Consider the following 21,656-nt stretch of genomic DNA (forward strand, 5'->3'; position numbering starts at 1 on the left):
GAGGGTGGCTTCAGGACACAGGGTTCCTTTGAGATGGCCCATCTCACTATCTTTTATTTGTAATCCTCACAGACAATACACAGGATGCCTGCCCAGCTGGACTTCAATGTCAAGTAAACAAGTCATTTTTAGTGCCAAGTATTTTTTTTAGTCCCGGCACAATACACATACTGTAAAGTTGGCCATCTTAAGCATATCCATGTGTAGCTCAGGATCGTTAAGAACATTTACATGTGTAGCTGTCCCCACCATCCATCCGGATGGAGATCGTTACAGAGATCTACAACTGACCAACATGCAGAGAATCAGGGACCAACACTAGTTGGTTACACCTGTAACGAGACCTCTATGTCTCCGGCTCTGGTAAAGACACAGAAGAGGGAGAAAGATCGCAAGAGCCAGAAGCCCAGGATCCTAGCATGTGGCCAGACAGTGTGCTCTGGGCATTGCAGGGAAAATGTACCCATGAGATCCCAACCATATGGTTTCTTGAACAAGACCAGCATGATGCCAACACCAGCGGACATGCCAATATAGACTAGAAAAATTCCGCGTGATTCCACCCCAAATGAGGAACTACAGGCGATCGGTGGCTTCTGAAACAGGGTGATCAGAAGAGAGATGATGAGTTTCCTTCAGGGACAAGCTCCCACATAGCGTTTCCAATCCCAGCTGTTCCCCCCTGAACACTTGTACATATGAGCAAAGTTAAATGGATTTAGTAGGTTGTATTACATATGTGCATATGTACACACATATATACATGTAAAATATAGTAATTAAAGAAGATACTACAAATCTGGAGGCGCCAGGGAGGAGTGTGAGGGGGAGTTATGCAGATACGGTGCTCATGTTTGAAGTTCTTGACTTTTGAAGCATATGTGCTGGACAAAGAACCCCACCATATGCTGCTCCTTGAGATGGTCACAATCTAGACCTCTCCTGCGCTGTCTGGTGATGGAGACAGACAGCAGAGTGCCCTCCTGTGATTTCTCCCGGATAGGATGGCGGGTAGAAGATATGTGTTTACTGTTTACAGTTTTACTTTCTATACTATTCTGGATCTCTACCATAAATATGGTGAATGCTATTCTTCAGGTCAACAATGAAAACAAAACAACAAGAAAAACCCCCACAACTTTTCCCTCCTTAAACCGGAGAGAATCAGTGGGTTATTTTTTGTTTTGTTTTGTTTTTTGAGATGGGATTTCTCTGAGAGCCCTGGTTGTTCTGGAACTAACTTTGTAGACCAGGCTGGCCTCTGACTCAGAGATCCACCTGCCTCTGCCACACAAGAGCTGGAACTAAAGGCATACGCCACCACTGCCTGGTTATTAGTGGGTCCTTTATCGGTAGACTCAACTAACCTCAGACAGAAAGTGTTGTGTTGTTTTTAAAATTTTGCTTCTTCCTGAACACTCACACCGACTTTCTTGACTTTACTCCCTAAACAGCACCATACAGCAGCTGCTTATGGTAGTACCATTTATATTGGATTATGCTAATCTACAGATTATTTCATGTATGTAGAAGGAAGTGCTCATGGAAAATACTATACCATTTAACATACAGGACTTGAGCACTCATGAATTTTGACTTCTCTGAGGGGGTCCTAGACCTAATATCCCAAAATATCAAGGGGCTGCAATTAGGAGAGATTTTTTTCTACTCTCTTTGCCTTTTAGAGGGGTAACCTGAAGGGGCCTGGATAAGAGATGGCACATTGACACAAACATCGCCATGTTAAATGAAGATGCTCTCACAGTTTCCCCAGGGAAATCCCACCACACCCAGCTTCTGAGCTTCCCCTCCTGCTTGCCTGCACTGGGCTGGCCACAGGCTGAGGTAGGGTGTGACAGAGTTACAGTGGCAGCACCCTGGGTCATTGTGCATCTTGTCTCAGGTAAAGCTAACCTCATCCTTTGGGTGCTAGAAAAAACTGGCTGACTTTACCCCTTCTTCATGACCTCACACCACTCAGTCATAGAAACTAGCCATCTTGTCTTCCATACAACCCCTCCTGCCCCTCAATCCCCATCCCCACACATTCCACTCCCGCATACTTTCCTCACTCCAGTCTCTGACCTCAGGGCATTCCTTAGCTATCTCCTCAGCCAATGTAACTTTTATCTGCCTCTTGAGCTCTCTAATGAATGCCAATGTCTACACTCTAGGTTGGTGGTTCTCAACCTGTGGGTTGCAATCCCTTTGGGGCCAACCAAGTCTTTCATAGTGGTTGTATATCAGATATCCTGCATATTAGACATTTACACTATAATTCATAATAGTAGCAAAATTAGTTATTAAGTTTATGGTTGGGGGGTCACCAAACACAAATGAGGAATTGCATTAAAGGGTCGCAGCATTAGGAAGATTGAGAACTACTGATCCAGGCAGAGGAGGCAGCCTTGGGAGGCAGGGAGATGCCAAAAGTTCTACATCCAAAGGATGCACCAAGAGTAAGACCCAGATGCAAGCCAGTAAGGACTCAAGGCAGGAAAGAAATGGAGGAACCTACTTTCAACAGACCTGCATCCAGTCTGAGACAAGGAAGACACCAGTGAAGGGTGCGCACCAGCAGGCATGTGGGCACAGCCCTGTAATTCCCACCCTATGGAGGCAGAGGCAGAGGCAGAGGCAGAGGCAGAAGGATTCAGAGTTTGAAGCCGGCCTGAGATACACAGTGAACTGAAAAACTAAGCGCCGAGGTGGGAGTCAGTGGTAGAGCCCACTGGTGTTGCGTGCGCACCTCTCTGAGCTCCATCTCTGCCCCTGCGGGGGGGGGGGGGGGGGGAAGGGTCCACAGCATCTGGGGAAGCATGTTAACATCCCACATCCTCTTCACCCAGAGACCATACCGTTCTCCCTGCCAATGGCACTCAAGATCCAGGGGTCAGGGGGTGATAAGCAAAGAGTCTGCAAACTCATCTGGTATGCTATACTTTGCTGTTTAGAGCAGACTGGGTTAAAGAGAGCTTTTGTTTAAAACCTTAGGGTATAAAGTGTCACCAGCTCCATCACAGCTGCTGGAGAGGATTGGAGGTAGGACTAGATCAAGGCTGTTTATCATCACCAGGACTGCCTAGCCTCTGCTCTCCCAGTCCTCCCTGACTTCAAAAGGAATCCTGAACCCAGATGTGTCTTTTCTCCCTACAGCCGAACTCTCGTCCCCTGAAAGTTTACCATAACGAACGGTGAATATAATAACTTAAAGTATCACTGTCAAAACAAAACATGTAAGATCTGGAGAAGGCACTTTCTTGAAACTTTGAGGGCACAGAAGGGGACAACCTTCCCCCAACTGCAGCCATCAGAAATCCACATCACTATCAAGGACACACATCACTTCTACCTTCTGTGGTCTCAGCTGATTTGGGAGAACTATTTTGCTGACAGCATTCCAGTTCGTTGTTGTTGTTGTTTAAATTACAGACTTGAAAATCATTTTGCTTCAAATACAAACATGTCTGCTATAGAGTTTATTTGTCTAAGAATCAAGATTTAAGTTAAGCAGAGCCTTCTCTGGATTTCTACCAAAGATGCCAAGAAGGAACTTAGAACTGCTTTTGAAGGAGCCCACTTAGAATATTTGAAATGTAAATAAAGTCTCAAAAATGAAAACAGCATTTTTTTCCATCCTCAACCCCCTACCCTAAGTTTGATCTTTTTCAATCTAGACAGCCCAAGGGTTGCTTTTACAGTGATTAATTTTGATGGGAAGTTTTTTTTTTCCAAATAATAATGGTCTCAAATATCTTTGGCAAGGCTTTCTTCACAAAAAGCAAATACAGGTTCTGGCCTAATGGAAGCAGAGGAAACAGACACAGCAGAGGACCAACAGGGAAGCAAGAGAACAGCCGCACACATTAGCTTGGAAGTTCAGCCTCTCAGAGGGGCCGTGAGCATCTCTCCTTGCTTGGTGACACCAGAGCCACTTTAAATCCTTTTATGTACTGAGGAGATGGCTCAGTGGTTAAAGTGTTTGCCGTGCAAGCATGAGGAACAAAGATTAGATAGCCAGAACGCAATAAATGCCAGATAGGAGGCATGGATGCTTGCCTATCATTCCAATCCAGGAAGACAGAAGTGGGGGATCTGCAGAAATATGGCCAGCCACATCGGCAAGCTCTGGAGTTGATTGAGAGACCTTGCCTCAATGAATAAGGTAGAAGAATGACTGGGGATGATTCAAGACATCACACTCACATGCATACACATCCACAAACCTGCAGAGTACATAGGTCATACACACACACACACACACACACACACACACACACACACACGGAAAAGGAAACTTTTATGGTTGAGGTGTGGCTCCATGATAGAACACACAACATTTCCAAAGGCCCCAGGTTCCAATTCCAGCATCCAAAACAAACAAAAATAAAACCCTGTGTTTATCTAATAGCAGTCTGAAGAATTTTTCCCATCTCCATGTTTGATGACTCTGCAGAAACTGTTTTGGATCATGAGACTTCAGCTCAGCCTCTTCTAATAATATTTGCATCCAGAGGGCTGGGGAGAAGGCTAGGCTCAGCAGGTACAGTGCTTGGTGCATAAGCATGAAAACGTGAGCATTGGTCCCCAGAACCAATGTACAAAGCTGGGTATGGCTGTGCACTCCTGTAATCCCAGAGCTGGGAGGTGGAGACAGTCACTTTCTAGACAACAAGCCCCAAATGGTCAGCACCAGCTTCAATGAGAAACCTCACCTCAAAAAAGAAAAGAAAGAAAGGAAGAAAGCAATAGGAGATATACTGCCAGCCTCTGGCCCCCACAAATGTGCAAGTGGGCAAAGCCCCTGCTTCTACATGTGAGTAGACACCCTCATGTCCAACACACAGCATATTTGCAAAAAACCACAACTCGTTAACTAATCCTAACTAGCCCGTGCCCGTTCTCTGACTGCAGGTTCTTCTGAAGCGAGAGACACACTTCAGCTGGCCACCCAGGGACCTGTCTTGCCTCTGGAGTGGAAGGCAACTTACTTCAAATAATGGATTGTGTTGGAAGAGCCCCTTCTGAGGAGCATGCAGCCTGGGTGGTCACCTGTGTATTGGAAGCCCACCCCCAAATGCTACACTACTTGACACACAGTTAATTTGAGAAGGTTGTGTGTGTGTGTAGATGCTGCCCGACCTTATGATGGGTCATGTCCTAATGAAGATGGTAAACTGGAACTATAAAACATAGTTAGTATATCTAACCTATTGATCATCACAGCTCAGCCTCGCCTGCCTTAACCAGACACAGGACATTGACAGTAGCTAAAACCATCAAGCTCCCAGGACAAAGCCTGTTTTAAAATAACATGTTAAATATCTCCTGCATTGAAAGCCAAGAGCAATATGGGGATGGACACAGCTTATGCCACCATAAAGTAAAAACAAAGAAAAATCTCAAGTCAGGGTCTGTGTATTCTAGTGTAGGTCTCAATGCAGTCAAGATCCATACTGTACATGGAGAGTGACTACAGCAATGGTCCCCAGGTTTCCGGGCTCCGTCCTCTGTGTGAGAAAGAGACAAGGCTACAACACTGGCTTCAGCAACTCATCTCATACGGACATGAAGAATGTCCCATGAGATCAGGTGTATGGCAGGGGAATGAAAAAGAGCCACACAGTCTGAAAGCTGGAGGAGGCAGAAGTGCATGGTTTGGTTGAATCCAGCTCCTGGTCAGGCCTCTCAATCCTGCCCAGTTCCCGCATAGTAACACACTCATCTGCAGTGACCCAGGCAAGAATTCAAGCTCCGGCTGTCTCTCACTGCCAGATGTGATCTCAGTGCAGCTGTGGGTGCCAGCGAGTTTCCATGTCAACTTGACCCAATCTAGAGTCACCCCAAAGGAGGGAATCTAGATTGAGAAGATGCCTCCACAAGATTCTGTAGCAGGCAGGCAAACCTGTAGGGCATTTTCTTAATTAGTGACTGATGGGAGTGGTCCAGACCACTGTGGGTGGGGACACCTCTGGACTGGTGGCCCTGCGTCCTATAAGAAAGCAGGCTGAGCTTTTTCTTTCTGTGCCGATATCGCACCCGCCAACATGGTGAACGTTGTTCCTAAGACCCGCCATACATTCTGCAAGAAATGTGGCAAAGACCAACCCCATAAAGTGACCCAGTACAAGAAGGGCAAAGATTCTTTGTATGCCCAGGGAAAGTGGCGTTACGACAGGAAACAGAGTGGCTGTGGTGGGCAGACTAAGCCTATTTTCCGCAAAAAGGCAAAAACTACAAAGAAGATTGTGCTGAGACTGGAATGTGTGGAGCCCAATTGCAGATCTAAGAGGATGCTGGCTATTAAGAGATGCAAGCATTTTGAACTGGGTCGTGATAAGAAGAGAAAGGGCCAAGTGATCCAGTTCTAAGCTGACCTTGTTATGAAGACAATAAAATCATGAGCTTTCACTCAAAAAAAAAAAAAAAAAAAAAGAAAGCAGGCTGAGCAAAGCAAGAGGAACAGGCCAGTAAGCAGCGCCTCTCACGGCCCCTTCATCAGCTCCCGTCTCCAGGCTCCTGCCCTGTCTGAGCTCCTGTCCTGGCTTCCTTTGATGACAGGCAGTGATGTGGAAGGGTAAGGCAAATGAAAGCTTCCCTCTTGCAGTTGCTTTTGGCCATGGAGTTTTCATCAAGGAACAGCAGCCATGACTAAGACACTCCACAACCTGTTTCTACCTCCTTTTCCTCATTCACAAAATGAAGGTGATGTAAGAAATACTGTAAAGTCACAGGACAGGGCCACGCATGGAGCACAATCAAGGAAAGGTGACAACTGTTTTCATCACGATTTCATCATCATCATTGCCCATTGTCATCATTGTTATCGTCATGATCGTCATCAATGACAATTGCTCTTACGAGGAGTCTCCCTTGATTTTCTCTCTGAAAAGCCATCACTGAACCACCATTGCTTTCCTTGGTAGTGCCCACGTGTGGTCGGTTCAAGACTCTACCATGGAACACAAGAGAAGGCTCACGGCATCTCCCCACGGTCCAGCCCACTGCTACCGATTTGATTTACTTTCACAAGGGGAGCCTTGTGGCCTGGACTAGCAACCTAAGGAATTGCTCAGAAGCCCAAACACCACCACCCCGAATGTTCTGAATGAACTAAATGCTAAGGCTATGTGATGTATTTCTGTCGTTTTAACTGTTAACAAATATATGGTGTAATATGCACAACACACTTTAGCCGCTGTGAAGTGTTCCGTTCAGTGACAGTAAACACAGGCAACCACCATCAGGCAACCATCACCACCACCCATCTCAAGACTTTTCTTCATCGTCCCGAATTGAACCCCTTACCCATTTGACAGTCACACTTTACACATTTAAAGAAGGCATCTTCACAATGCTTGGCATCAGAGAATATCCTTAATCAGAGCCCAGCTGCATCCAGTTAGCCGCCCCCCCCCCCAGCTCTCCCCCTCTGCCCACCCTTACCGTAACTGAGCCGTGTCCCTACACAGCTCTATGTTCGGTCTCCTTGTCCGTTCATCGAGCCGGGTCTGAGCCACCTTCAGGAAGGCAGACTTTTCTTTGATGGCCTTTTTGATGGATTCTATAGTCATTTCGATCTGGAAGATCTCCTGCAGGGTCTGTGGCAACGAGAAGCAACTGCTGACATCCTGTTGCTGGTCCTTGAACCACCTGAGGCACTCCTACCTTTGGCACCTGGGCTTCCTTGACCTCAGGGAGGAGGAAGTAGATTCACTGAGAACCTTGCTCCTTTCACCTTCTCCTCTTCTTGTTCTCTGGACACCCCACCTTCAGTGACACCCAGTTTTCTGCTGCTCCTCAGTTCCAAACCTCCCAACTTTGGTCCTTTGGTGTGGCCCCTTTCCTCAGTCCTGGTGACAGCTCAATTACTAACCAGCGCACTTTCCAAACCAGCTGTCTTTTCTGCCTTGATCCCATCCCAGGGTCCTCTCCAAACTTGCCTGTGCTCCCTGCCAAGTCTGTTCACCCATGGCCTATGCCCATTCCCTCTGCCTCCCACCTACCCCATATTCCATAGGCTACTGAATTTGCTCTCAGGAAAATGCCTCTCAAGGTCAAGGTCAGAGCCTCTTGAATCCTTCCCACTACTTGAAACCCTGGCCCAACCTGTTCTTTTAGTCAGCTGCTAGCCAAATTCCTGGCTTCCTAACTGTTCCTCATCCCACTGCCAAAGGTTTATCCTGGGGAAATTTGCTATTACATCCTCTATCTTCTCCAGGGACCTTGTAAAAGCACACCTATTTAATGTCCATGTAATCCAAGCCCTCCTGAGTCTGTCACTCAGGCTTTGACCTCTCTCCCAAGCTTTTGCCAACCTGTCAAAATAGCCATGTCTGATTCTCACCAGAAGAGACAACACGTCCTTCTGACAAACCTTTATCTCTCTGGTTCCAAGTGGTTATGTCTGTGCCTTCCCAACAGACTAACCATTTTCTCTCATGTATGTGGGGTGTATGTGTGTGCACCTTCATGTCTGTGTATATATGTATTGTCTCACTAGGACATAAAACAGCAGGATCAGCGTGACATCCATGTGTCTGCATCCCAACATGTCTAAGTGGAACTTAGAATGTATCTATTATGGGTTGAATTGTATGTCCTTCCCCTAAAAGTTCATATCTTGAAGTCTCAACCCTCAGGACCCCAGAATGTGACTATACTGGGAGATTGAGTCTCTGCAGAGGTCAAGTTAAAATGAGTCAACAGAGTGGTCCAAGTCTTATAAATGGAGGGACCTTGGACACTGTGATAGGTATTCCTAGTTGTCAACTTGACTACATCTGAAATTTACTAAAACCCAAATTATTGGGCACACAGGTAGGGATTTTTTTCTTAAGTACATCATTTGAAGTGAGACGATCCACTTTTAATCCAGATGTTTGAGATGGGAAGGTCCACCTTTAATCTGGACCACACTTTGTGTTGGCAACCCAAAACCATGGAAGAAGGAAACTTGCTCTCTTGTTGCCTGCTTGCTCTCACGCTCGCTGCCAAGTTCATTCCTTCAATGGTGCTAGAGCCTGCTTCTTTGGGATTCTGGCACATACTGAAGACCGGCTGAGACATCCAGCCTTGTGGACTGAACAACTACTGGACTCTTGAACATTGTTAGACAGCACTGTAGTGTTAGCTGGACCACATCTGGTAATCCATTCTAATAAATCCCTGTGTGTGCATGAGTGTGTGTGTATGTGTGTGTGTGCAGAGAGAGACTCATTCTCTAAGTTCTATCCCTCTCGAGAGCCCTGATCAATAAATGTGTGTGTGTGTGTGTGTGTGTGTGTGTGCGCGCACACACACAGAGAGAGACTCATTCTCTAAGTTCTATCCCTCTCGAGAGCCCTGACTAACACAGCACAGATGCACACAGAGGAAGGTGACACGGACACATCGAGAGAAGAGACTGCCAGAGAGTGCAAGCAGGGAACCTTGTGACATCTGGAGCTCAGGCTTCTAGCCACTCAGACAGTGAGCACTTTGTGTGGCCACAGCCCTGGAGAACTAATGCAGTGGTTAGGTACAACAACAAACAAACAAACAGAAAACGCCACCTGCAATCCACCAGTGAACAAAGAAACTCTGTCACACAAAGATGATCCAGCAATTGGATCACGTGCCTTCAAACCCAGCACTAGGGAGGTAGAGACAGGAGTGATATGGCTGGGTGGAGAGAGAAATATAAGGCGGGAGGAGACAGGAGCTCAGGTACAGTCTGAGGATTCAGTCTGAGATGCAGTCTGAGGTTTCATAGAGAGAGATGCAGTTTGAGTATGCCATCTGGGGATTCAGTCTAAGCATGCAGTCTTAAGATTCATAGAGACAGGATCACCCCTTCGATCTGAGCACAGGTCGAGGTAAGAACTCTCTAGTGGCTGGCTGCCCTGCTTCTCTGATCTTTCAGCATCAACCCCTATATCTGACTTTGGTTTTTATTATTATAGCCAATTAGAATTTCATGCTACAGAGCCCTACTGCCCTGACCCCCATCCCAACAACTTCTGCAGTATGATTCCAACCTTCTTCCCAAGCTCCTCTCCTAGGGCACAGCATCCATGCCAGCTTCAACAGCCTCTTTAGACCTCAATGTGGCCACTGAGTCACTGCCTCCCGAGCCCTGTTGGAGGGATTGCCCCATTCGGACACTCATTTCTCCTTCTAACCCACAAACATACAGTTGTCATGGGCAATCAGGGTGCGTGACCTCCTACTGTCATTACTATCTGCTCAGGAACAAACTACATTTTATACCTTTCCCCGCCCTTCACAATGTAGCACACCACCTGGATCGACTGTTGTTTACTGCATAAGTCAGGCATCCTGAGAAGGAAGGGTAGATTGCTGATGCCTGGGGGGAACATGGCACCCTCTACTGTGAAATATTACCTTAGTGCAATAGTATAAGATCTTTAAAAGGAAGACAGGCTGGGGAGATGATGGCTCACCAGTTAAGAGCACCAGCTGCTCTTCCAGAGGACCCAGGTTCAATTCCCAGCATCCTCATAGCAGCTCACAATTCTGTAACTCCAGTCCTAGGGGGATTCTGACGCCCTCTTCTGGCCTCCATGAGCACTGCATGCACATGGTGCACAGACGTACATGCAGGCAAAATACTCATACATAAAATACGCATAAAATAAAGGTAAATATTTTTAGGGGAAAAAAGTGCCACATGATGAGGGCCATGTTCCATAGTACTTAGGAGCAAAGGCAGAAGGTCTTGCTTATCTCGAAATGTGACTTCTGCATCAGCCTTTACTCAATCATCACTGTAAAACTCCTACACCCACAGCACAGAGCACTTCACAACTCGGGAATACTCAGGAATACCTTTTTGCGTCCTGCATTTGGTCCCGTCGTCCAGAAAAGGGATCTGAAATGACTGACCCAAATGAACTCCCTCCCCACCGTGTGTTCTACTAAATCCACATCCTAGGTATATACGGCGATTCATTAAGCTTTATCATAATATTTTTGTTTCCATTAAATACTAAGAGTCTCTCCCTGTATAGTGCATTCTTTGTGCTCCAAATACCAGTGAATTCCTGTTTCATTTTGACACCTGGCTACAGCCTGAAATAAATGACATGCTTTGTACTGCTTTTAATTTTCCTCAGTCTGGATGGCCAGGAAGTCATGCGGCTTATGGAGCTTTCCTGGAGGTGATGAGAGATTTGTAGTCTCAGAGTGCCCTGCCTTGCCCATGGCAAATATGGGGAACAAATGATTGATTTAGTTTTTCATTTTCCAATCTTGGGGGGTAAAGCCAAGGGCCTTGAATGGGCCAACCAAACCCTTTCCCCTGAACTCTTCCCCCAGCCTTGGGTATAGTTCCGAGACCAAGCTAGCTCCTTCTTTACCTTCGATAAGTGAACGTGGATCTTATTCTTAGCATCTGCAGTCTCAGCAATGCGATTGGTGAAAGCCAAGTTCACTTTGTTGAACTGGTTCCACATCTCATTGGCTGTCACAACCAGGAGGTTCTCAATGTCATCCCTCAGCTTGGTGGAGGCTGCCCTCTCACTCTGGGAGCGGAGAATATTGTCATCTGTAAACTTGGCCCACGACTCGGGCACAGACACCCTGGGAATGGGAAGAGAGGTGATGGCGACAATGAGGCGTCAACCCAGATAGTCTGCAGGGACAGTGCATGCTGTGAGAGAAAGGCTCCAGTGCCACCCATCCTAGACATGCTGCATGAGATGGAAACAACAGCAAAGTCTATTTGAACCAATAGTGCATTAATAGGCATGAAGTAATTCTTCCGCCAGAGTGGGGATGGATCGCTGAAGAGCAAGAGCATGTAAGGTCTTTACAGATGTGTCCAGACCAGCCCAATAAAGAGAAGCAAAAATATCAACCTTGGGAGTAGCCAAAGGTGTGCCAATGAAAACAGCAGGGCCCTGAGAACCCCTTTTCAGAAGAGTAAAAAGAGAAGTGCTCACTTGCAGCGGTGATGTGTGTAGGAAGGGCTGCTGTCTCCAGCTGACCTGCAGCTGGTGATGTGTGCAGAAAGGCTGCTGTCTCCAGCAGCTGACCTGCAGCTGGTGATGTGTGCAGAAAGGCTGCTGTCTCCAGCAGCTGACCTGCAGCTGGTGATGTGTGTAGGAAGGTTGCTGTCTCCAGCTGACCTGCAGCTGGTGATGTGTGTAGGAAGGTTGCTGTCTCCAGCTGACCTGCAACTGGTGATGTGTGTAGGAAGGGCTACTGTCTGCAGCTGACCTGCAGCTGGTGATGTGTGTAGGAAGGGCTGCTGTCTGCAGCTGACCTGCAGCTGGTGATGTGTGTAGGAAGGGCTGCTGTCTAGCAACTGACTTGTAACTGACCTGCAGCTGGCGATTTGTGTAGGAAGGGCTGCTGTCTAGCAACTGAGAATGTTAAACTGGTTTGATCTTGCTAGGCAATAGGTAAGCAATGCAGACTAAGAGTTTGTAACTCAAAAATTCCACTGTCCCAAGAAAATAGTGTTCCCAAAGTCAGAAATGGAAGGACATTCATTTCAGCAATATTCATATAAAGCTTGGGAAGCTTAGAAACGGCCTAAATGAATGAAAGAACGGGTTAGATTAATATGTGTGGAAAATCTGTGTGGCATGAAAATTCACAAATATTTACTTCATGAACCTATATTAGCCTAGGAACACTAAACTCAAAAACAGCATCATTGATGCAGTATGCAGCAAAAAGTGGGCTAGGCGTGTTGAAATGGCGTGTGGGCAATCCCATTCTTTAAGGTTACAAACGAGCATCTGTCCATCTGGGAACACATAGACGGACTAAGGACCCGTCGTCCACATTGGGTGTCTCTCGTTGGTAGATAAGCGATATCTGCTTGCCTGTTCTGATAATAACATATTGGATAGGACTCAATGTTGTCTAGACCCAAAATAATGTCATAGATGCTCCTTACATTTTGTAAGGGATAGAAAAGAACTTGTGCAAAAAATTGGGAGCCTTAAAAAGCTCTCAGCTCTCCTTGAGCCAAGTAAGGCAGCATGTACGGATTACACAGGGTCTGGTTCTGATTCACAGCTGAACAGCAAACACCCGAGGGGTAACTGATACTGTAGCTCTCAAGAAAGTCACTGTGGGACAAGACACCCAGAGGACAGAATCAATTTTGGAGTCACTTTAGGGGTAGTGCGTAGACACAGGAGCGGGGGAAACTGTGAGGATCTTTACAGGGTGGTGAAAACTCTCCATCTACGTGGGGCTGGGCTGCCACGGACATTCAAATACGACAGAGCCACTGCCACGCCCGTGCTGCTCCACCATTTTATTCTATGTAAACATCACTCCATCAAACTTGGTTACTTTTAAAAGGAAGTGGCAGTCTCAGCTAAGCCCTGCCCAACTAGGTATCCGGGGGTCTGGCGAAGAACTACCAGAAAGGCAAATGAAATAAGCATTGGTGAGAAAGGCATGCATGGCTCCCAGCCTGTGCCCATAGGGCCCAGGGCATCTAGGAACTGGCAATGTCTGGTTTCCTTTTTGTCTATGCTTTTCTACATAACAAGGTGCCATTTTCATGTTAGAAAAGAATTATATGTTTGCAGAATACAGAGTGGTTCAGTCCCCAAGGCCTGGCTCTACTAGAATGGAATCTCACTGAAAACTGAGCAAGGCCAAGGGCGTCTCTCATCTTGGGGCATCTGGCGATGCTTTGCATAACCCAATTTTAACTTGTCTTTACATCAGTGCATTGTTGGGCAGGACAGCCTTTAAGTCAGTAACCTCTCAACCTGTGGGTCACGACCCCCCCCCCTTGGCAAACATCTATCTCCAAAAAAAAAAAAATATTTACATTATGATTCATAGCAGTAGCAAAATTAGTTATGAAGTAGCACTAATTTTATGGTTGGGGTCACCATAACACGAGGAACTGTATTAAAGGGTCACAGCATTAGGAAGGCTGAGAAGTACGGCTTTAAGTAATGAGTGGGTGTCCTCAAGAAGCATCAACGCCTGTGTATACGCGCTTTACCTTGAGGTTCTAGGAATAAATGCAGACAGACATACCCCTCACGGAGTCGCACCCCTGCCTGCATTCATGCCTTTCTGGAGAAAATGAGGTCGTTCTCGTGGGAGTTGGTCAGTGTCCCAGAGTGGGCTATTATTGAAGTAAGTTCGCCTTTTATTTCTGCCAATACTCATTTACCCTTCTGTTTCTTCGGCCCCAAATCTCTCACAAGAAATTGCCACCGTGGACTTTCAAGACTCCAGAAACGGGAAACTAAGAAGTTTCTGTTCCTTATAAATCACCGAGTCTTGGGGGATTCTGTGATAGTTATAAAAAGACAACAAAATATGGAGGAGTATAACCTGTATACCACACCACTATGAACGCAGAGGGCACGAATGACATTACAATCTCAGAACGGCGTGTGCCAGCTTACGTTGCGTCAACTCTCTCCACTCCCCGGAAGTAGCTGATGCCCTCCGAAGTGTTGCGCAGGTCCTTGCATTTCCCGTCGATGCGGAGGGCTGTTTGTTTATCGCTCAAGTCTTTCTCCAGCTCGTGCTGGGCTGCTCTGTCTGAGCTACGACACACGGGGGAGAGAAGAGAGACAAGTTTCCAGCCAGGCAATGACTTCCCAAGCCACCAGGCATCACCCCTCTAAGGTGGAACCTTCTACAACTCCCCTCCATCAAAACAATCAACTCCCACTCCAAAGGAGCATCTGTGGAGATGGTCACGGTCCTGAGGACCCCACCCTGACCTGCCCCACCCTGCCCCACCCCTCTCCGCTTGCCCCACCCTGCCCTGCCACATTTCCTGTCCATGGGGTCTAGGCAAGTGGGCAGAGTCCACTGGTTGGCAGTCATACGTCCATTTCTGTGCCTTCCTCTCTTCCTTCCCGTTCATTTTCTATATTCTCTCCCCTTTCCCTATGCTTTGAATATAATTTCTCGCAGAACCCATGAGACATACACATCAAAACCTCCCTCAATCCATTGGCGACCTAAGTTTGTGGCCATGTTTTGGCACAGATGTTCCCCAGGAAATATAAACTAAGAGTCAGAATCAGGTTCTAAAGAGTGCTTGGAGTGAGGTCGAGGAGCTGGCAGTTCACCTCAACACTCTGCCCCAGCAGCCCAGCTACTGGGAGAGAAGAGACCCCGGTAATCTCAGAGATAGTCTTGCCCAAATTCCAGGGAGAGAGATGATCCACAAGAGACTAACCCTGGAGGAGAGGTGGGCATGGGTGACAGGTGAAACATATCTTCATTCATGGTCACTGTTCACTTAATAAATAATTTTTGTGTGAGCCTGAGAAATAGTGAACACAGCAGAAACTCTTCTCCAAGAAGTTTGTCCTACCATGAGCCCATAGACAGTACATACACTACACGGGAAGCTGAAGTAGCTAGAAGATCATGGCAAAAACCAAAAGAGGAACCAGGAACCCCAGAGCAGGTGCTATGACTTTACACAGGGTGGGCAGGAGAGAGCTCATCAGATGACACTGAAACCTGGTGTAAGGACAACCAGGTCACACACGTTGGATGGTGGACGCTGCCAAGGTCCAAGTTTTCTCCAAAGAGAGACTGGAGACTGCTGACTTGCCTTTTAGCTAGACCATTCTGTTGCTGTACTGAGGACCCACTGCTGAAGACCTGGGAAGGCACGCTAGGAGCCACAGCAGTGACTATGAAGGAGGGAGACAGCAGGGACTAAGGAGACAGCCGAGGAGGTAAGAAGTATTCGGTTTCTGGGTAAGTTTAAAGAACCAAGCTAATCTCCCATGAGGTTGGACTTCAGTGAGAATCAAGAGCTCAGCTGACTCACTGGACTGACAGAATTCCATCACTGGAGTTGGGAGACACATGGGTGAAAAGAGGATCTGGGGGACTTCAGGTGACACCCTAAGCCTGTGTGCTCCTTCCACACCCAAACGTAGACTCCAGTAGGCTGCTGACATTTGGGAAAGTTGAGAGCTCTTAGCATGTGGCCCGTGAGAAGCAGGACAACTGGATGATTGGTCACATCTATGCTTCTAGAACCATAAGCAAAGCTGAGCACAGGAACCTCTTGGCAAAGATTGCTTTCGGTGGAATGAACTGATGCCAGCAGCTTCATTCTCCGTGGCCTGTGCCTTCAGACAAATCACTTCCATAAAGCTTTAGCTTTTTTTTTGTAAGGTAGAAATGAGAGCAGCTCCAGGCAAACCATCTGTATCTTATGAATCTTATGGGAGAATACATATGCAAAAAGATGCCTCCCCTTGACACGGCTGAGCCTCCAGCATTGAGTTATAATGTTGGGACTCTGGACTAGAAGATCTGTATTGTTTGCGATCTAGGAGCAGCACATCCCATGGGCTTCTTCTCTTGGGATGACATCTTTGATGGGAGGGGAGCCTGTTAGTCTACCTGGGAAGGTATGTGAGGTGGTATGTCGTTCACTTGTCATATAAACAAAGATGTCAATAGCCCTGGGTGCTATGTTAGTGCCCAGGGAAGTTTCATTTTCAACTGATGTGCATTCTGAGAGTGTGACAGTCATATTCAAAGCAAGTGGAGACAGTATAATAGAAAAGGCACCCAGGGAGGTGAGGTCAGCACCGTCCACTATAGATGTAAACAAAGGCAAGCTCCTTAAAGGGTCACCAACAAAAAATCCAATCAAATGAATACGCATGGTCAGGACCTTGTACAAGGGCCTGTGATACAACCAAGGGGGGCAATCAGCAATGTGGACTTACAGAGAGATGTGGTCATCTCAGCATGGAACAATGATGCCCATGAAAAGTCAAGGACACAAGACCTAACAGCAGATTCTTGATTGTGAACGAAAACGGGGATCAGGACAGACTCTCTGAAACTTGCTAAATATAGATTCTAGAATTCTTAAAGAAGTCATGAGTTCAGATCAGAACTACCTGTCCATTAGTCAAATCACGCCAGGCAGCCTCTGAAACAGATTGTGCATCTCCCCAATTTCTGAGTAATAGAGCTTTCTAATGCCACCTCCAGAGGACCACAGCATGCGAACCTCACCAACCTTCCCGGGATTGGCTCCATGGCACAGGTTGGCAAACTAAGCAGGTAGTGATTTGATGCTTCTGTGGCACTTGTTAGCTGAGGTGAACCACCTGTCATCTTTGGTAATGACAGCATATACGTGGCCATCATTTCATTGAGGGAGGAGTGTTTTCAACACTGCTTCTTTGTGTGACCACAGCCAACACAGACCTTTGGAGGGCTGTTAGTCAGCAGACTCAGCCAGTAACTTTTCTATTCTGACAGCCGTTACCATAACTAAAGAACTGCCTCTTCTTCTCCTTTCCCATTCTTCCACCCTTGCCATAGAGTGAGTGGCCAAGAACCCAAGCCTTGAGGGAGTTGTATTCTGGCAGAGAACAGGAGTAGTGCCTAACGGTAGCGCTGTGGGCACAGCGAATGCCGTGATGATGTAATCAGAAGATATGGGTCTTCACGGAAATATTAAAACCAAGTGCCAGGATGGAACACAGGCCTCAAAGTAAGAGTCTTGAGTTAAAGGACATTGGCCATCCTTCCCAAAGCATCCCCAAATTAGTTTTGAAATAAAAATCGAAAACAAGATCCCAAGTGCTCATCCTCACCTCCGAATAAAAATGTGTATATGTGTGTGCCCATGTGCCCAGATGTGTGTGTGCCTGTCCGTGCGTGTGTATGTGTGCCTGTCCATGTGTGCGTGTGTGTGCACCCATGTGCTCTTAAGATGTGCTAGGAGCAGTGTGCCCAGGAGGCAGAAGCACAGTTCAATGCTGGGTTTAAACTGGATAGAGAGGAAATGCTTACGCAAGTTGGGCAATCGCCTTATCCAGATGTCGCCTCATTCTTTCTTGACAACACAGAATGCCATCAACTTCCTACTCAATTGAAAAACAAAACCACACATTAACGCCTTCATTGAGAATATATCATCCAAAGCCCTCAGCGCTCAAATCCGTCAATAAACAAACTTTTTATTTGTTGAAAATCTGTGATGATAAGCATTAAAAAGAAATTTATATCTACTCATTTACCTGCGTGCCCCATGATAATACAAATACATATGAATGAAGCTGGAACAGAGTGAAAATCTTAGTGTTCGTTTCTACTCTATCTTTGTCTTTAACTAAAACAAAACAACAAAAACCCTAAAATTCTGGTGATGTGAAAGACTGAACTTGACTGATACCTTTTTCCTCAACAGCTTTCCCTCAAAAGTAAAGAAAACCAGTGAAGACCGGGCCCTGGGAGCATCTCTGTGGTGGTACATGCAATAATAACGGGTAAAGCCCTGTGTTTCAAACATGGAAATTGACTTCCACCCTGGAGGTCGACCACCTGATGCCATGCTGTGCCCTTGGCTCAGTCCCTACACTTGAACACCCGTGTTAGCCGTGCCCCTCATTGAGCAAATGTGTGGCATACTGAGGCTACAATGATATATGTACTACTTCATAGCAAGCAAATATCAATTTCCCTCTGAAATTAACATGGACATTAGAAAATTTGTAAACTCAACATCTTTTAGAAATTTTTGTAAGTGTACACAATCATTTTTATCATTTTCTCAAGTAAAAAGTGGTCATCCTTAACACTTGGTTTGTGGCATTTTAAACTTGGATGCTCTCCCGTGACATTAAACAATGCTGTGCAAACAATCAGTGTAAACATGTAGACACCGCCACAGGTCATGCCTGTTTCCAAGGCTTGGCAAGGAAAGGAAAAATTCCCTTCCGCGAAGTTGCATTTATCTACAGGGATAAATGGGTCTGCCTTCCTTGGGCACACCAGGGAACCAGGTAGCCAGCTAGCTTCCAACTCTCGCCAATGTGACAGAACGTGCCCAAGACAAACAGCCAAGCTGCCTGTGTTTGCAGGCTAATATAAGGATGTATTTGATGTTCTTAGTAAATTTAAAATGCACTTCTTAGCCACATGTGGTGGTGGCTCCTGTAGTCTCAGGCACAAGGAAGGCTGAAAGACTGAGGCGTTTAAGTCTAAGGCTAGCCTGGGTTAGAGTAGGAGACCCCTACCTCAAAACAAAACAAAAAAAAGAATCAATCTTTTCTGTCAGAAATGATATAATTTTATGCATGATGATTTTATATTGACACTGTTTTTTATATTAACATAATTTCCATGATGCTAAAATCTATCAATTTTTTGATTTCTGTCTCTGTTAATTTGATTATGATGTTTTCTTCACTCTGAGATTATGACTCACCTGCTAGTTATCTTCTTTTATTGTTTAACTTAAAGTATTGAATAAGGCACTGCAGGGAGCAGGGAGCTCAGGCAGTAAAGCAATTCTTTTGCAAGCATAAGGACCTGAGTTTGATTCCCACAACCTATACAAAGACGCCAGACAAGATGGCCCGAGGAGGCTGTGACCAGCAGATCCTTGAAGCTTGTTAGACAGCCAGTCTAACCTAATTGATGAACTCTGGGCATAGATAGATAGATAGATAGATAGATAGATAGATAGATAGATAGCAGACAGACAGAGAAATAGCATTCCAGAGAATGGCAGCTAATGTTATCCTCTGGCCTTTACATACAGGCACATACACAAACATGTGCACTTCCATATATATATGAACATGCCACATATATGTTTAGACAGTACTGAATATGCTTAAAATGTTAAACCTGCTGTCTGATTCTTAAGTGCTCAGGATTGGTGGAATCAACAGCTAAGAGTTTTCTCAGTTTCCCTGTTGTAGCAAAGTTCTGCCTGCTCTTACAAATAGCCATGCGATACTAAGAATCTTGGATTTTTGTATTGTTTAATTTTCATCTGTCTTGGTGGCATGTAAAGAAGGGGTAGAGGAGAAAGGAGAGAGAGGGAGAGAGAGAGAGAGAGAGAGAGAGAGAGAGAGAGATCAAAGGATGCATGGAATCCTGCCTAGACAGCATCATGTATGTGCAGTGTGCTTTCACATACAATGCAAGCAGTAGAATTTCCTGGGATTTCCAGTGGGAAAATGCATGTTATACTTTGATATTTTTTATCTTTAAACAGTAGTTTTTATTTGTGAATTCAAGTAAAGTCAGACAAAAAATAGCAGACGGTTTAAGAAAGAGGAATTTTCATGAGCAAGGAAAGTCTAGAAATGGGACCTGTGAAGCTGTCCAGTGTTAGCTGACCTGCTAACATTGCATTCATACTTGCAGCGGCACTGTGCCCAGTGTTAGCTGACCTGTCAGTCTGCACTCATACCTGCAGTGGAACTACACATGCTGCATTCATCCCTTCCCTGCCTTGAGATGAATGCTTACAGAAGGTTGCTGTGGGACAATGATCTTGTACACTGTAAAGATTTGTCACTTATATTGCTTTAATAAAATGCTGATTGGCCAGTAGCCAGGCAGTAAGTATAGACAGAGCAACCAGAACAGAAGAATTCAGGGAAGAGGAAAGAGTCAGTCTGAAGTTGTTACCCAGATGCAGAGGAAGCAAGATGAGAATGCCTCGCTGATAAAAGGTATCAAGCCATGTGGCTCACCTAGACAAGAATTATGAGTTAATGTAGGATGTAAAAGTTAATAAGAAGCCTGAGCTAATAGGCCAACCAGTTTGTGATTAATGTAGACCTCTGTGTGTTTCTTTGGGACTGAATGGCTGTGGGGACCGGGCGGGACAGAAATCTCTGTCAACAGAAGGTAGTGGATATGTGCAGAAGGAAGAGGCCATGGAGGTGGCCTGTTTCGGGGAGCACTACTTGTTTGTTCCCGGCCGCCTGGCTAGCTTAGATCCAAAATAATCACACGGAAACTATATTATTTAAAACACTGCTTGGCCTACTAACTCTAACTACTTATCAGCTAGCTCTTACATTTTAACTTAACCCATCTCCATTAATCTGTTTATTGCCACATGGCATTAGCTTACTAGCAAAGTTTCAGCATGTCTGACTCTGGTGGCTCCATGGCGACTCTTTCTCCACCTTCCTTCTCCCAGCATTTAGTCCAGATTTCCCTGCCCACCTAAGTTCTGCCCTATCAACAGGCCAAGGCAGTTTCTTTTTTCATTAACCAATAAAAGCAACACATAGACAGAAAGACCTCCCACACCAGTGGCTCAGGTCGAATGAGCCCATGACTGCAGCCTCTGGCATAGCATAGCACAGGGAAGTGGGCCTAGGATTCTGACTCTGTCACAGGGGGGAATAAAGTTAATGCATGCCTAGACTTGGAGACAAAGAAGTGACACCACACAGTGATCTGACTTCCCAGAGAGTCTCCAAATATCCATGTAGTATTTGGTGACTATGTGGTCTCACCAACAGGACTGTGGGCAAAAGCCAAACAGGAACTTTGTCTTGGTGATGGAGGAACCTTGGGTTAAGCCTTCTCATTGAACAGGTGAAACCTTCACAGTGCATCTCCTGCTGTCACCACCTCCTATGAACTGTCTTCCTAGGGCGGTGTTGCATGGAGTGGGGGTGTCAGAGTAGAGACTCTGCAGCCTTTTCCTTCCCACCATCCTGAGTGAAAACACGTTGCCTTGCTCTCCCAAGTCTTGGTGCAACTATAGCTACACACCTGCTTCAATATCAGCCAGCATTAGTTCAGATGCCAGCTTAGCCACTGGTTAACTCTGCCCAGAGATGAGTTATAAAGTAAATGTAAGGACTATGACACTTTCCCAGGCCTTCACACCAATAACTAAGTGC

At 46.0% G+C, this 21,656-nt stretch overlaps 1 protein-coding gene across 1 annotated transcript in view; it reads right to left on the bottom strand.

Annotated features, from left to right (window-relative positions):
• Nucleotides 1–21,656, bottom strand: part of Tekt3 (tektin 3) — a 35,085-nt gene that overhangs the window by 3,327 nt on the left and 10,102 nt on the right. The window contains exons 4-7 of the mRNA XM_041665705.1: nt 17,788–17,858; nt 14,397–14,540; nt 11,361–11,583; nt 7,447–7,601 (exon numbers count right to left, since the gene is read on the bottom strand). Coding sequence (XP_041521639.1) covers nt 7,447–7,601; nt 11,361–11,583; nt 14,397–14,540; nt 17,788–17,858 — 593 coding nt within the window. The remainder of the gene's footprint in view (nt 1–7,446; nt 7,602–11,360; nt 11,584–14,396; nt 14,541–17,787; nt 17,859–21,656) is intronic.

Source organism: Microtus oregoni, unplaced genomic scaffold (genome assembly GCF_018167655.1).
Source record: "Microtus oregoni isolate MIOR12 unplaced genomic scaffold, Mior012 000015F_ref0000493, whole genome shotgun sequence".
NCBI classification, from domain to species: domain Eukaryota; kingdom Metazoa; phylum Chordata; class Mammalia; order Rodentia; family Cricetidae; genus Microtus; species Microtus oregoni.